At 44.7% G+C, this 17993-nt stretch overlaps 1 protein-coding gene across 5 annotated transcripts in view; it reads left to right on the forward strand.

The window, feature by feature from the left end:
• Positions 1–17993, forward strand: part of LOC105282227 (protein Fe65 homolog) — a 151985-nt gene that overhangs the window by 38122 nt on the left and 95870 nt on the right. For 4 of the 5 annotated variants that reach the window (XM_011344032.2, XM_011344031.2, XM_011344035.2 and 1 more), the window contains one exon: positions 1539–1903. In XM_011344032.2, the coding sequence (XP_011342334.1) occupies positions 1600–1903 (304 nt within the window). In that variant the 5' untranslated portion in view covers positions 1539–1599. Of the gene's footprint in view, positions 1–1538; positions 1904–16203; positions 17788–17993 lie in introns of those variants that run through there. The other variant, XM_011344037.3, reaches the window with a different exon arrangement.

Raw genomic sequence — 17993 nt, forward strand, 5'->3', positions numbered from 1 at the left:
TCTATTGCCGCGATTTAAAATATCTCAGCTATTTGAAATGATTCATACATCTTATGTGCTAGGAATTATTAATAGCCAGTACACTGCTTAGCAAAAAGAGGTTTCATGACGATTACTGTCCTGCTTCGAGTTTACAGTCAAGCTTCTAGTCAAGTTAAATACGTGAGTGTTTAAAATATTGAATTCACAAAGAACTTGGGACAAATTTTTACGAATGCGACATATGTTACGAGCTGCATACGTTAGAAGGCTACCACTCCAGATAACGATTAGATCTGGAGCAAGTCGCAGTAATTGAATCGGCAAACTTGGCTCGATAGATCCCAGTCAATCGAACCGAATCGCCCTGTCGATTTAATTGTCCAGACACCGTCGCTTTCAAACACCCGTTATCCCCGTATCTCTCGGCGACCACCGCCCGCTTGTTACTCTATTCGGTTCGTATTTCATCGGAGTCTGCCCGCTCGTTCGTGGGTGGGATTAATTTGCGTATATTTCACGATAATTGTGCGCATTTGCCCGGCTGCGAGAGATCGTATTGTTCCACGGTCGCTTCGCGTTCGGTATTATCCGACAGACTCCTTTGTTACTGCAGTCGGACTCGAAAATTCGTTCTCCGTCGCGGCTATTATATTCCCCCCCACGGCTTTCATACCCGTCCACGAAATTGTATATTTAATGCAGCTTCGCGACGACTTCGACAGCGCGAAATCCGGCGGCGGAATACGCGCGCGTTAACGAGACGAGGGTGTCCCGTGAAATTCACGGGGGTGCAGGGATGACGGGAGGGGGACGCGCATCCTGTCATAACAAACTTCATGAAGTCCCAGACTGCCAATGGGACTTCCGAATCTCGTGGAAATACATATGTATTCCCCGCACGCGTAAATTTTCCACGAAAAGAAACTGACTGACGCGAGCAGCCGGAAAGTTTCTTTCAGCTGTGTTAGTCGCGAAGATTTGCGTCGTCGGGATAAATAGGTGTGTTAATGAAGGGAACCTTGCGCGCGCGCGCGCGTGGGTCCGCGAAGTTCGCGGCGCTGAATGGAAGAAAGATGCGTAAACAAAGTTGAACTCCATAATGCACCGGGTCTGTACTTGCGTTTCGCGGAACTTCGCTTTACGAGAGGAAACTCTCTGACTGACGTGAGGAGATTTACGTCTCTACGTTAGAGTTATGAGGAATTTCATGATCGTTTAACATTTAAGATGTAATCAACAGACGATTTCTTATTGTTAATATATGTATGCGACATTGGCTTAATTCAATTCTGTCTTAATCTCTTAAATTTCTTTGCGCAATAAATCTTGCTGCAGCCTTGACTCACTTCTGTCGTTTAAAGCCAAGGACTTTCTTAAATCTGGTGATTCTCGTAGAACTCAATCTCTCGAGTATTTTCATTGTAAAATGTCGCGCAATACTGTCTACTGTCGCTAATCTTTGAAAAACCCAAGACATTTCGCGATTATAATTCTCTCGTCCGAAGATGATTCTCTCGCTCGATTCGTTCTGTACTAATCGGCCTTGTGGCTTACAGATAGTCGACATCGAGGCGGTACCAAGGTCACGAGGGAGGAGCTGAGGTCATCGCGGCATCTATGTTGTGCGGCGAACTCCTGAGCGGTGGCTTCGTCAGTGCCGGAGCGGTACCAGTGGTTCCGTGCGGTGTCCCAGGACTCTGGTTACCCGGTTGCCTGCGTGCTACCACCCCGCGCATATTGACCTCACCTTACTTGACCCTGCTGGCCGAGCTTCTGGCCGCAGGCCGCCTCGAGCTGCGAGACGACTTCCTGGAGCTGATGGACCTGGCAAAGAGGAGCCACCAGGCTCCCGGCAGCAATGGGGCGCCCGAGCTCGATCTTGATCTGCACGCCGACGAGATCGACGAGAACGTCTTCTTGGGTAAGTACTGTGATACTTTTACCAAGCCTGAAATGGCCTGCGAGATATTGCGATTCGATATCTAATTCGATAAAACGATTGGTAGAGACAAAGTGGCTACCCAAGCGGCGCGCCGCGGCGTGTCCATCGAACCAAAGTTTTATCGTAACAATTGCTAAACGATATTGTTTGATATGTTTGAACGTTTCAACGGATGTCGAAACCGTAACACGATTGAGAGCAAGCGAACACGCCTACCGCATTTTTATTCGAGCCGAAGGTTTGTCCAACACCAACAAACGGATCGGAGCCCGCGCGCGTTTGTACCCGCGATCTCACGACGCCGACGCGTGTCGTGGGTGTACGCGCGCCGCGATCCGTTGTCTTTTATTTCGAAAGCGTGCATTCCAGCGTAATGGCCAGGCCGTAGTTCACATTAATGGGCAATACGCGCGGTCGTGACGACATCGTGAAAGTAGCCGTGCGTTGGCAGAAGTGAGCGGCGCGGAATCCGTGATTACGTGCGCGGGTAAATATGCTCGCCGGCTGAACCCGGTAATATTCCCCGTTTTTCATTTGACGAGCGATTTGCTCGTCGATCCGCACACGTACGATCTGCTCCGCGAGCTATCCTCGGAGGAAAAACAAATATTTCCTCGTTCGAGAATCTAGAGTGAATTTAGAGTTTGATGGGGAAGCGTCATATTAACACAAGTTTGATTACGCGAGATTTTTATTTTCAACATACCTTCTCACACACAGAAATTAGCTTTGCATATCAGTATCTGTGCTCTCTCTCCCTCTCTTTCTTTCTCTCTTTCTCTCTCTCTTTCTTTTTTTCTCGAGTTGTCGTGCATACGCGTGATGATAAATTCGTGTTGCGATGGAGAAAGAAATTGCAAAAATCGCGACGACGGCAACACACGAATCGCGGAATTACGCAATTGATTGCAGCGGACGTAAACTCGACGTGTAAATTAGCGTTTGACAAACGATCCTTCTCGACGCGAGTTTAAATCGCGCACAAAGCGCGACTGCGAACCGACTTCCGAGTAACTCATAAAATCATTTATTCCGTTGTAGTCGTTACGGGACGACGAGAGCTAAATGTCGGAGGGGGAAAATAGCGGGCGCTGGTAATTCGCGAACTGCGAGTAATTCTATATCGCGGAGGAATTTAACGGTGGGTAACGTTAATACGGGGGCGAGAGGTAAATGAGAAATTATTACGGCGATGTTCTCCACATCTCGAAAATTCATCCGACTCACGCGAGGTGCCGCGCGAAATTCTTCCGGAATTCCCGTTTCTTCCTTTTTATTATACTCCCGGCAAAATTCCCGCGGCGGTGAAGTATGTTTACGGATACGTATGACATTTATTTCCGTCGCTCTCGGGAAGAGATGATTTGATATCTTGTGGCTTCTTGAGAAGGTGACCGACACAATTTCGAGCCTGAAGAACGTTAAGGTCCTTAGAAAAGCTGCGCGCCTTCGGTCATCCTTCTTGGCTGTTCTTCCGGTCAGCCCGCCTCCGCTCCGTTTTCCAGCTCCGGTTTACTTTCCGCCCCGGGGAGACCCGTCGGGGATCTTAATAAATCGCCCCGCGGCTCGATCCCGCTTGTTCGGTAACGGTCGTCCGGAAAAATGGAGTATTGTCCTACTCTGTCGGTAGATCCCTTTAGAAATAGGCGATCCGTCTTTACACGTGGGCGACTCTCTTAATCCGCGGATAATTTACTCCTATCGCATCATCGACGTAACGGTTGCCTCTATGGCAATAGGAGAAGGGACTTCACCGATCATTTATCCGGCTTAGCATTATCGATGTCACTATCGGCTTACGGAGTGTATTATTAGAAATGAATGTACCGGATAGTTAATTTGCGGTCATCCACGCGGGAAATTTAATGGCTTTTAATCGCAGAGTGTAATGTACGTGTGTGCGAATCGATATTCCGCATACCGAATAATCGTTATCTCTCGTTATTTTTATTTATTATAACTTTAATTTCTGCTATAATTATTTTAGTAACGCGATATTTCGTGCATTTAACGGTTAGCGAATAACCAATCGTTAATTTTATATTTTCCCCGCTTCCAATAATTGTAATGAAATGTTAAATATTAATCATATGCGAAAAGAATTCCGCACGGCGAAAATTAAATCGCTTCGAATCATAACGCGATTTCTGTTAGTCGTGCAATTAATTTATGAAGTATAGGTACGTGATACGAATGCTAAACTGCAGATTTCGCTAAACTCGCGTGACGCGCCGCGAGTAAATCACTCGCGACGACGAAATTACGGTCTACGTAGAAACACGCTACGCGGATTTAGTTAGGCAACCTTAATTGGGATATCACTGCCATCCATTTCACTATGTACGTTCTAGCAGAGTATATCGACAGCTTAAAAGTCTATTATCGCGAGTAAAATCGGTGCGATCGCTTGTCGTCTGGCAGCAAAGTGGTCGAACTTCGCGAAGTGCTTCGAGGAACTGCCAGGTCTGACTGAGAGTTTTGGCGAAATTCTATCGGATTCACGAACCTACCCATGTCGATCATTGAACCATCCTCCGTTACGGCTGTAAACTTGCATGCTATATCGAAATACCGCCGAAATTCGATAAAGCCTCGATGAATAGATATTCAAGTTACATCACGATGTCGAACAGACACGTCAGTTATGTATCTATTGTCAACGATTATCAATTGATTCCACTGAATTTAAATATATATTTGCGAGAAACAGAGCACAGGAAAGAAAAAAGAGAACATAAAAGATCGACAGATGCGATTAAGCACGAGTCCGATCGGATTAGCAGCTGTCATCACAAAGCGTGCAAGCGCACGCTGCGTGCGAAAAGTTACATTTTTCGTCGATCATAAAAACGGGGTATTCGCGAGCCGATCCGGGAAGCGCGTGGGAAATTGCGGAAACAATTCGCGGATGGTGAAAATTCGTCGTGGAAAAACCGAACGCGTGAGCGCCGGATATTTCAATCAACCCGCTGGATTGCCGCTCCAAAGCCAGCGTGATTGGATCGCCTCGGCGATCCCGACTGCACCGATCGATCGATCGTACGTCGATCTCTGACGGGTGCGGATGCAACGGGTGCGGGGGATCGAAGATGGGCGCCGGGCGTTAAAAATAATCTGCGCGAGACGGAATAATCATATTTCACGATTATACGTCGCGCGGGGAAAATTGAAAAACGAAGCCGAATCAGCGCCCCGAGATGGCCATCGAAAATTAGTTTTCGTATTCATTTGCTCGCCGAGAAGGTATATCTTCTCGTCGGCACGCGTGATAAATCGCGACCGGCACGCCGTTACGCACCCACCCTTTCGAATAAACGTTTCAATCTGTCGCGCGGATCGGCCCTCGTCGTTCCTGCTCAAGGGACGATAAAATATAGACGATACGGGAAGGGACGAGCGAGTGAGTGACATACGATTGATAGAAATATTTTTCGTTGAGTCGAGTAACATGGCAAAATACAAAACGGGGAATGATCGGTGCGAGATGAAGAATAAAACATTTTTGCATCGTAGGACATATAGTCTTTTTATAAAAATGAGACGAAGCATTAATTTAATAGCGGGACGAGCAGACAAGCATTTATGCTAATTATTAATTAATCTCGATATTTTTCAGTTATTCTCGATATTTTATCCGTTTTCTCTCAAGTATTTTTCAATATTATATTTTCTCGGCGAATCAAGCTCTTATGTGCACCGGTGTAAATTTCCGTCGCGTCAGCAGTTAGCCCGCAGCGAAACTTTAATGTATCGCGAACGCGACGAATAATGCAGATGCCCTTTCCTCCAGACAAGTAGACGCTGCAATCTGTTGTGACTCTCTTTCTTTCTTTCTCCCGGTATTTCTCTCTTTAAATTCCGACTGAAAAATACACGCGTCGTTCGAAGTGAGACAATAAAAAACCGGATGAGGCGGGGTGCTACTGCCGCGGTAGAATAAGGAGGGAAGGAAATGAGGAGAACGAGAGACGGAGGTTCACGAAACTCGACAATGGAGCGAATGATCCCGCAGCGACGTGCGGATGAAACGGGACCGAAAGGGATTCCAGCGGGAACAATGCTGTCCGGTATTATTTATTTTCTGTTTGTTGCGTCAGGCCGACCCGGAATCAATGGCGTTCATCCACCCTCATCATCTGTCTCGCGACACCATGCGGCGAGGTAATCTGCAATTCGCGTTCTTACGGAAAACTGGATGACGGCAACGTCACTCAGCTTTTGCACGTCGATTTTTCCTACACGATGACCGCTCGAACATATTTCGCTGTTAATTGAGAAGCCATTTCCTCTGCAAATAATTTATATCGCGATCAGCCCCTGAAATATATCCGTGCGCATCGAAAAGCATCATATGATCACGCGATGCAAGGGAGGGAAAGATAATCGATTACACTGGAAGAATCGCTATCGGCGCATTCGAGGGGATCACGAATTTATGCGTTACTATGGTAGCGCGACTAATGGATTTACTTATCCGTTATTACGGAACCCGTCGGGGTTAAATTCGGTTATCGGGTACTTACCCGACAACTAACGCAAAGCGAATCAATGACCCAGTTCGCCCTGGCGCGCTAAATTATTTTTCGTTATCGATCGCGCTCGTTTCGCTGACGTTGACGCTATTATTCCGCGTTAATCGCGATTAATGAAGAGCGTCGCGCGAATAAACGCGCGCTTGTTGAACGCATTTTCGGTGTCGCGTTAACGGCACTCCTTCCCGCCTCTGATATCCAGTTACTCGAAACAAATACGTATTAACCACGGTAAAGAGAATTATGAATTGGATCTGTTCAACATAAATTACAGATTGACGCGATTAAAGAAAATATGTTTTATCTAACATTTTTAAATGACAATGCCTGAAATGGTCGATTTTTGAAAACGCAAAATTCGAGTTACATTGTATATAACAGCTCTCAGCGCGCCATTGTTAGACCATGAAAGTAGGGTTGAAAGGATTATAAAGATTTGATTTATAGGTACTATAAGAACAAACGGGTCGTTTAACGATAACGAGTATAACGAGGGTGAATCTTCCTTTCTTAGTCGCGCGGAAGAATTTTATCGGGTAATTACCGGCTCCTCTGCCCAGCCGTTTTGTTGGATTCGAGATTCAGTCCTTTTTTCTCGTGCGTCCTCCAGTCCGTTTCCGGAGATCCAACGGACCCTCCTTTTGTCGTTAATCATTTCCGCGCTTCTCGTCAGTCTGCCTGGCTCGACTCGCCCGGTCTGGTAACGAAACTGTCCTTGCAATTAAGCGCATTCAAAGGAAAGACCTCGCTTCCTGCTTCAAGCTACTTTGGACACGTGTTTCCGGCGCCGTTTCGATTTACAGCTAATTCTTTGCCGCTCGTCCTGCGTCCACCGCGGATACTCGGAACAAGAAATTTCGTTCGGTTACGCGCCATCCTCGTTTTTGCAACCGTACTTAAATAATATATTGTTCAGCATGTTTCACTCTCTGTCTAGCTGTAGTTTAATGATGACTTTTTTTGCACATTCAGTATTAGGATCTCATTATATAACTAAGTCTTAAAATTTGGTTATATAATTTTGGTTCCGTAAATGAATAAAAGGAAAAAGTCTTGTTTCTGTTTACCTCATTGATATTTAGCAATTCGAAATGAAACCACTAACGCGATTAATTTCCATTCGGCGAGAATAATTTTCAATTTTTGGGGTCGGCTGTGCGAGCGATACAGCAGCGGGAAATGTGGGTCGGGTTTTCGCGGTCGCGTGAAAGGCTATAAACGACGGAAACCACCGGCGGGCTTCAAAACAGGGACGACCATGTAAATTGCACCGCGTAGAGGAGCAGCTGAGCTCGTGCGCTCGGTCATATCTGCGTGTGCACACGAGCGACGGGACCGTACTCTTTCCGCGCGACGCGGTTTCGCCCGGAGGCCTCCCGCAAAAATCCTGTCGTGGAATCAAGGGGACACGTTCAAACTTGCTATCTCGAAAATCCGCGAAACGTGAATTTCAAACGGTCTTGACGAGGCCACCGGAAGCGGCCGAGGCCCTCGAGGCTAGGTTAAATCCAATTTCTTTCTTGTCTTCGTCGCATGAGATCTACCTGTAACAACATCATCAAAGACGTATTCTACTCCGACTTTGTGTCTCGCTTGTCGAGCATTTCGCGAAGTAACGCTCGCAAAAATTGCGGAAACTGAACTCGGTGTATCTCAAAAAGTATTTTATATATTGTTTATGTATTCCGTTATTAAAGTTAAATCGAAAATATCAACGATACTTTTGACAGCGTAAAAATAGAGCAGAAATGCCCTTGCGTAATTTTCATACTACAATTAATCGTTACGAGAGAGAGAGAGAGAAGGAAAAGTGGCGAACTCATTTTGCAGAGTCAGTATACGCGAATTGGATGATGTCACGGTGATGAAATTGATTTGGACGATTTGATTAACGCAATGCGTTATTCTATTATTGGTGTATACGTTGAACGTACCCTCGAAATACACCTCTGTGCGTATTAATCCCCTCTTTGATCCGGGGTTTCGAATGTCGCGCATAATAACGCAGCTTGCAAGTTGCAAACCGCGTCGCGAGCGAGAATCAAATTACCGAGTTGTCGCGGGATCAATGGTGGTAGGAATCGAGAGCTAATTAACGTCTCCAGAAGGGATTAGCAATGATGTAATTTGGCGAGTGTACCATTCCACGATGGCAGACGAGACGACGACGGGAGGAGCAGGGGGGATACGAGAGGAAGGTTGAAATCTCGAAGAATCGTAATGGTTGCCGGAATAATGGGGAGACCGACTGATTAAAAGTTTGCTTTTTCCCTTCGGTTTTCTTCCTTTCGGTCAACCTCGTCGTTGACATCGTCTGAATCGCCGCGGTAAATTATTTTCCGTCTTCTTTGCATTCCATCCATAAAAAGGAGATAATTTTACAGTCTAATTGATGACATGGGTACATCTGATGGTTCATACAAATTTAACTTAAGAGAATGATTTATATCGCGCGAGGGGGTGTTGCAATTTCCCGTTACACAATATAAATCGCAATTTCGCGATGTGCTGATCGCGCGAAATCATTGCACTGTTCGCATCGTAATTCACGATACGGGCCGACAGGCGCCGTCGGTAATAAAACAAAGGGATCACGTACGTTAGTTAAGACTTCGACAGGAGGAACTTAGCGCAATGCCTGCGATGTTAAGAAGCAATTCCCACTGGATGAATTTATGGGTGCTCGAGATTAACACGGTGGACTGCAATAAAAGTCACGAGAGCCTCCCTCTCCTTGATGCCCAAGGGGGGAGGGGGGTATCGTCTTTTACTTCTGTCTCTCTTCTTCGTTTCCCTTTCACTACGAGAAATTCGCTATCCGGGATGGTTACCTCCTTGCTTCAATTTCTCTCCTTCCCATTGACACTCCTTTCTTTTTAGCTTCTGTCTCTCTCTATATCGTCCTCGGGAAAAGAAACAGAGAACGGAGACAAGAATAGTAGCGTCGACCCACTCCCTCGTACCAGGGATGGACGACATTGTCGGCATTAAACCACCGGAATGTTCCTGTTTTCAAGACATAACACCAGACTGTCGTACAGCTTGGCCGCTTTTTTTCGTTCTCTCTCTCTCTCTCTCTCTCTCTCTCTCTCTCTCTCTCGCTCTCTCTCTCTCTCTCTCTCTCTCTCTTCTCGTTCCACTTTGCGGGTGCGTCGGACTCGAGACATCGTGACGCCTCGCAAGATGGTCTTGTTGAATGGTGAAAAACCAGGAGGGAAAAAATACAGCGCCAATTAACAGAGAGGGTGCCTCGGCGAATACACCGCAAGTCGTGGATCGTGAAGTCGAGTGATTACTCGGGCGATAAGTATGGAAATTAAACTCCGGGATTTTCCATGGGGAGCGTGGAACCCTACCTGAATAATAACCAAAGAAACATGTCGAAACGCGAAATCATTAAATGTATCTTCACAAAACTAATTCGTAATTCGAGGCGAATTGCTCGTTACAAATTTGCAATTTACATGACGTAATTTTCAGCGGTCTTTTATTTGCACTATCGTGTTAAACCAATTCAAGTGTTTAATTAAACAATTAAAGCTTGCAATTACGAATAATGATCTCATGTGTTTCATTCTGATTATGGAATTTCCAAAACTTTGTATTTCTTAAAATATTTTTATTTCATATCTCGAATATTTTAGAAATGTGCTGCTTATCGAATTGCGGGCTGAATTAAAAAAGCAAAATAATTTCGCACGAATAATTCGTTGAAATTTCCTACGCGAATTGCGGACCGCGAAAGTGTGAGCTTTGCACGAAGATGCATGCATAAATTACGTCGCTGCGAATGGCACATCGAGCTGTCTTTTTCCGATTGCACGCGACTCACGATGGAGAATCTCGAACGGATCTCCGGCGATTCGCAGACCAGGATATGCTCGCTGGAAATCGTATATATCCAGGATTTAATTCGATTCCGGCGACTGTCGTTCCCCGCACGGGATCCGCACTGCATGCCCGGGATTAACGACTCGACGTTTCGCTCCGTTTTCCCTGTTTTCTTCCCGCTCGAAGACGGATTAGATTGCAAATCGCGTCAAGCTTATTTTGCACCTTCTCCGCTTCTCTTTCTCTCTCTCTTGATTGAAATTTTCGCAGACTCAAATTAGATTCGAGTGAGATTCATCAAAAGTATTAGCATTGATATCGTAAATTATATAAATTTATCTTATTTATTTTTCTCTAACGTATTTGTTAACGTATTTATTTTGAACGTATTGTTGTAGTATTTCACGCACGATAAAGCCTTCTATGGATTTCAATTCTATTGCTCTTTTCTTCCATTCTAGTTTTCTCTTCTCTTGTGTTCGTCCCAAAATCACATTTGCAAGAGAAAGCCAGTAGGCAGAAAATAAAAGCGTCGAGAATGGGACGAGGAGGACCGGAACGTGTCACTAACGTAATAACATTTCAATTCGAGGACGGAAATTGCCGCAGGGTACGACAGGTCGTCCCTCGCACTCAGAGCGTTGACCATCTTCCTCGTGCCTCCTCTTTCTTGATATCCAAACTTATTCTCTTAGTCAATATATACTGTCGACAATTCAATAAGAAAAATTTATATAAACAAGGGGAAGATTGTAAAAACAATAATCTATCTGTAAAAGATTAATTTTATAAAATAATACAATACGCAGTACGCATTTGTCGCTTCAAATTTGAACACTCATACATTATTCAGTCTTTAAATAAAGATCGCGGTTAAGTGAAACAGCTTCTCCAAAACGCCAGTCCAAGACAGTCTCGATTACGCGCCGGCCCTGAAAGTGCACTGCCCTGCTTCTAAACGCGCTCGTTGCACCCTCCAACCACATTCACCCCCGTTAATTCGCGCCGCACGAAGCCGGGGTAAACGGAAGTACGCGGAGTTCACGACATGGGCAGCCGATGGGCGCGCGGGGGGGCATCAGTGCCAAGCGGGAATGCATTCGAGGGTCGGCGGATTCTTCTTTTTTTCCCATTTATTTAATGAACCCCCATCGGGTTGCCGCGGACTCGCAAGGGTGCCGTGGTGTGGATTACGAGGATGTGGCACTTTTCAGCGATGAGGAAAAAAGTGTGTCGCATTAATTAAAAGCGACGCTGCCGTCGTCGTCGCCGAACGCAATTACGAGCGCTGCGCTGCACGTCCGGTATATACCGGATCCCATCCTGTTCTACCCTGCTCTGCTCCCTGCTTCCTACAGCAAACCCCGTATTTCTTTTTGCACACTCTCGGTCCCTCTCGCCTCTCCTTCTTTCTCACCCGCAAGCGATCTAGCGCTGTACCGCGAAGACTGACTCCTCGGTAATTACTCGAAGCAGATGACGTCGAAATTTTAATGAAATTGGTGGGAAAGGCCGAGATATTGAGCGATTTTAAATGCAATCCCGAGTTTTTTTGAATTGCATTATGCATCCGTTGAGCGTTTAAAACATCGCGTGTTTCGTGGCAATTATTTATTCGCAACAGTATCTGTAATCATTTATTATTAACATTAAAAGTTCTGCAAATTAACGTCCCGTATGTAGAGTAGGAGAAATCACAGCTTGACGTTAACATAAAATATTTTTACCGAGGTACGAGTGCGAACTATTTTATAAAACTTCGTGACATCTTAATAGCGTACATGCATAATTACTTAATAACTTGTCGTTGTTGGCCACGCAAAAATATAATAGGTGCTCCGCTGCAAGCTTCTCCCATTTTTCCGCCGCAAAACAGGAAAAAATCCCGGTCACGATTTTTCTCCCCAAATATATAAACTACGTGTGAAAAGAAGAGAAATGCCGTGAAACGAGTGCGCCATTCTCGTTTACTCTATTAAGACCTGCTACACTCGCTCGCCACTCGCATTCTATTTCCTTTTAGGTAACTCGAAAAGTCATTCACATAAGAAAAACGGACGAGATTTATTTTTCTTGCCAAATACTGCCGCGCAATCTGTTTTACGCTATTTCACGTTTTTAATATTATGTTACTTCATGTTTTACTACCGCAAAAAAATTAATGAAGGTTTTCATAGGAGAAAAGGTTTGATTTCCGTGAATCTACGTTTTTAACACACGTATAATTATAATTATGAACTCTTGGCTTCTCGCGTAAAACTGAACAAACAGAAATTCCAAACGTATTTATTTAAAATAATAATGTTTTAGCTTGCGTTACAAAAGCTGTTATGTCCCGTCATATTTTTCGGCGTATACTTTTCCGTATCTGCCTTTTATCGTGGTTTTCTTTCAAATGTGCAGGGTATTGTGCTGCCGGAATAGAGCACAAATCTGGAGCACAATAGCAAACCGTGTTATTACAATTATTAATTGCGTCACGTGCAATGGGCTTAACAATCAGCTTGCTGACAAGTTCACGAGCGAGCGACAAACTTTTTCGCGTTGTCCTGTCACGCGCATGCATGTAGCTCGCAGTTGCGCGACAATGCTCGGTCAATGATTTGTGCCGGTCATTAGGCACTGGTTTTCATTGGCGTGGCTCGGACAATAATATGCGGAATAATGCACGATATAATGCCCACACTGCATTACGATGTGGTCGCCGATTCATACATTCGTGCTTAATGCGTTCGCGTCGCAACGAGTGGACAATCGTCGCAATCGTTAAAATTTTACCGGCTCATTGAAAATCGCATAATTTATCTTTGTATTCATTACGCATCGACATGGTCATACTCGTCCCGATTACCGTCCCACCGTGAATTCGACACTTTCGAAAGGTCGTCGCGATTCTGATTTTTCATTTAAATGCAAGTTAATTTAACCGACAGCACTTTCATGCGGCTTCATTTACGCGCATATTCACACACACACATTAAATGCATCAAGTACAGTAATGTATTCAAAATACGATTAAATCAAATATCATTTAAATGTGAACTTGCATATCAATCATCAATTGAACATGCATATCATAGATTTTCTCGCACAGAGCCATTTTCAACGCAAAATCAGAATTATCAAGTCAATATAATAGTAATTTTCAAATTTCTCCTCTCACGAATATGAAATCTTTATTTGTTTTTCCATGTGCACATTTCGTGATAATCATAAGCAACTTTATTTCAATTTTTAAATATAAACCGCGCCCCATGCAGCGTTACAACTTATGTCGGGCATGACAAAAATGGAATAAATTGCAAAAGCGTCCAATAAAGTGTCCGACATGTGTGAATCTCGGGGAAGGATTCCCTCGATACTCGCCGTGTGACGCGGAGTTGTTAGCAAACGTAGAGTTTATCACTGATGAAGTGCAATTACCATTTTTTTTGCTGTCCTACCTCCCAGTTGTATCGTCCATTCGTCGAAAATTTATATCCCATTCCCAGGCGCAAGCGAAGCTGCTGGACGCTCGTTGGACGCTGGAAAATCGCGTGATGTTCGCGCGATTCGAATCGCCTGACAGTGCGACACGTTGATGTCAACGATGAAAATCAAAAAACGGAAAAAGAGGAAGGAAAAAACGACAATGCATATCGCTGCTCTTTGCTGGCTCGCGCCTGTGTTTCAATTATTGCACCTGGCTTGATTTATGGCTTCGCTCGCGCGTCGTTTAAAGAGGATTATTTTTTCCGATTAGAGAGAATGTTCATGATGGCGTCAAAAATTCAAGACCAGATCGATATTCTGAAGAAGCGCTCGTCGAAAGACTCTCTAGCTCGCGTGTGCGCTGATTCACTCCCGAAATAACCCACTGCAAATTGCACTCTCGGCTCTTGAATTTGCAAGAGCGTTCGCTTAACAGGAGAGCTAAACGAGTTTCGAGGCAGAAGCGGCCTTTTCAAGCCTCCGCGATGCTGAATTAACACTCCAATAGGTGCTCGACATTTAAAGACTTTAAGGTCTTTGAAAAGTAGAGAAACGACGAGACGCTTCGATCTAAATTGTTCAGACGGCTTTGAAATGACGGCGAGACATTTCATTATCATCATCTTGCGTTAAACATTACTTATGTACCATCTATAATAAATATTTCTTGCTCGTGCAACAACACGCCTTTTTGACTTAATTTTAGCGGTATGAAATTGAATCGCGCGCGAACAGTAGTTCAGGAATAGTTTATACTTGATAATTATTTTCTAGCTGTTAACATAATTCCAGCATACCTGTTAATTATCTGTAAATTTGAATTATGCGGAATTTAATTCACATACCAGGAATGATATTAATTACTATTCTCTTAATTTATGACGTTACATGCAGTGATATCAAACAGAATTTCAGTTTTTTTGGAAATTTGTTCATACATTTCCAGATTACAGTACGTACTTGTTATGTACAAGCACTCTTTTCAATAAATAAGAATTTAGAATTGTTCGGTGTTAAACTCTTTAATATTACATTACAAGACCGGCGCTGAAACGAAGCAAATCAATAACATGTACGATCGATATCGCGAATTAACCCGCATTATTTCCTACACTTGTCGAGAAAAAGATGAATTACGGCGGTCTTTCCGAGGTTAAAGTTGCGGCGAAATGCAAATAAAAGACGAATGGAAAATTTTTACGAGGCACAAGATTTACGACTGACTTCTCCACCATTTTCCTTTTTTTCCTTTCTCTGTCGGTGCATAAAACTTTCCCAGTAAATCCACATCTGGCAACGTCCGATCGCAGTAACGGTGAAGTCGCGGTACGCTTTTTTTTCCGCCAAGGGGGATTTTTTTGCTACTAAAACGAATGTTCAGTGATGTTAAATCCCTTAAACTTTTAGTCTTTTGATCTTTGTATTTTCTGACGTAGGAGAATACTGAACCTGAAGATGACCCACTGATGAGTAATCTTCTGGTGAACATAGCAATCATCGATATTAAGTGACTCATGCATTCCTCATAAATGAATAATAATAAGTTTCAGATCGCGTTGCTGACATCTGATCTAGTAGAATAATGCTGATTAAGAAAATTAATTCGCTAATTAGAACACGATTCACGAAAACGATAGAGGCTGTATTAACCCAAACTGTCAGTCAATCTCTCGACTTTCGAGATATAACAAAAAGTTTCCGTTCAATTGATCGCATTAAACGATTTTTGTGGGAACTATATCTTCACGAGGACAATATGTAACGTTGATTTAACGCGTTAGCAGCCTCTGCTCGACACTCCGCTGCACATCATCCGGCTATGCGGCGCGGAATTTCATTTCGACGACGACGAACGAGCCCGTGACATGCGCGAGGAGAAAAAAGGCCCAACTCGAATGCGGAATACAAACAGGAAGGTTTTCGGCACTAACCCATTTTCCGACTGAGAGAAAAATGGGCCTCGGTATGAGCGGCTCTCGACCGCTGCGAGGCAATTTATGATCGTGCGGCGCCTCTGGTTTCATAGTACAGATATGCCATGGAGTATCCTGATCCGAGAAAAAAAATCTGCGACCAACATGAAGGACCCTTTACCTAGGCGGGTGGACAAGATGAAATTCTCTCGCGAATGTAATAGTTTTTACTGAAAAATTTTAATGGCTCCATGTGCAGTTCGGTACGAATGTTGGAAAACTGCAACTGAAATTATACGTGCATTTATAGAGTTCCAACTAAATCCGAAAATCAATAAACGAGAAACGTAAATATAAAACTGACAGAACAACTACTAAAGTAAAAAGATAAAAATTGAACAGGAATTATATATATATATATATATATATATATATATATATATATAATAGCAGAAATAAAATAAAAGAAAATGTGTGTGGGAGAGATCGATGAGTAGAACAGGTTTTGAAATAAAAGTTGCCATTTTTATTTCGTTTGCAAAAATATCTCGAGGTTTTATTATAAACGTTTCCAAGTTACAAGCGCATAGATTAAAAGCGAACAAATATAATGATCAATGAATATATGCAATGATCCTTTCTAATTCAAAGTACTGCTTTAATGCAATTTAGCGCAATAATATAGAGGAGATACGAAATACAAAAGAATGATAGCCTATAATTATTTAAGAATAGCTATCTAAGAATTCAGTGTAACCCTCGCGAAACGTTCATTCAGTAGGAGAGTGCTGCGGTTTTGCGACAAACTACCGCGTCTGATCGAGTGCGCGGTAGTGCCTTAATCTTTCTCGCAGGATCCTAAGGATCGTCAGTCCCGTCGTTGCATCGCACATTCATTCGTAGATCGAACCGGCCGGCCAGTCCATCCCTACCATCATCCGTGGCAGATCTCCCTCCGGAGTCCACAAATGCACCCTTACGCCCGCGACTTCTTTCCCGAACTCTATGCGAGAGCCCACGCGGGTGACGTCATCCGGCGCACGATTGGTCGAGCCGGTATTCACGTGACCGCCCGCCTGGCCAGTGTCTGGAGGGTTGCCGAGGGACAGAAGGAGATGCGCGCGACAAGGCGAGTAGGGAGAAGCGAGGGTGCGCAACGGAGAGGGATAGCGATAGGGGTAGATAGAACGATCGAGTAAGAAGGGAGAAGAACGAGGGTGTAGGAGAGACTGAAAGAGAGAAAGAAAGGGGAATAGAGAAACGCAAAGAAACCCTAAGGGATGAAGAAGGAGCGAGGGTGCACGATACGAGGGGTAAGGTAGACAGAGGAAGGAGTAAAGTGGGAGAGAGAAAGATCAGAAATATAGACGTTGGTGGATTTACCGCGATGGTGCGACAGAGAGAAAGAGATAGGGGCGAATACACGCAGAGAGGCGAGAGGGATGGGCCGAGTGACGCGAGAGGGTAGAGCGCGCTGGAGGGTGAAAGAGAAACGACTGGTAGAGGGGATCGTGGTGTGCATCGTCGGAAGGGAAGGGGGTGATCGCGAGACTCGCCAGTCATACTGCGACGACCGCGACGCCCCAACGTCTCGGGGTGCCATTTGTCCGCTCGTGACCTCGAAAAGCCTCGTAATAATCGTTCGCGACACGACCGGCGTTTCCCCGTGAGCTCTTTCGGGCGCGATAACCATCGGTTTGCCGCCGCAAGATGAGTTAGGGAAAACGGAAGGATCGAGTCAGACGATCGTCACGACGATCCGACAAAGTGTCGTCCGATGACGAGAAAATAGAGCATCGGCAGTCGTGAATCGTTTCTCTCGCATGCTCCGCACGGTAATGCGCTGCTCGAGCTGAGTCAAGCCGAATCGAGCTGAATCCACGTCCCGGAAATTCTCGCGCTCGCACCTCGAATCGCGCGCCTTCGCGCGTAAGAATGAGCTAATCGCGCGCGCGAAGGGTGACTTGTCAGCTGCAAGGTCTCTTTTGCGCGACACTTCCGGGCTCGCACGGGTATAGAGAGGAACATAAACCGGGTGCGCGCACGGCAACTGCCGTCGAGGACACTTTTATAGTTGTGTAGAACGTGGCCACGATGGTGCTCCACGGAGTGAATCGTAAGTTATGTGTCTCCCCCGCCGTCTCCTCGAGCACGTTCCGCGACTTTATGGTGCGGCCGATGTGTCATTCGCATGAAACGAGCGTCCATATCGTTCGAATATCATTCATTAATCTTTTTTATACAGTCCATCCTCGAATACAGGCATATTCCTGTATTTTGCCGATGTTTTACGGATTATTGGAATTAATAATAATCGATTAG

This window comes from Ooceraea biroi, chromosome 12, assembly GCF_003672135.1.
Source record: "Ooceraea biroi isolate clonal line C1 chromosome 12, Obir_v5.4, whole genome shotgun sequence".
Lineage (NCBI taxonomy): Eukaryota > Metazoa > Arthropoda > Insecta > Hymenoptera > Formicidae > Ooceraea > Ooceraea biroi.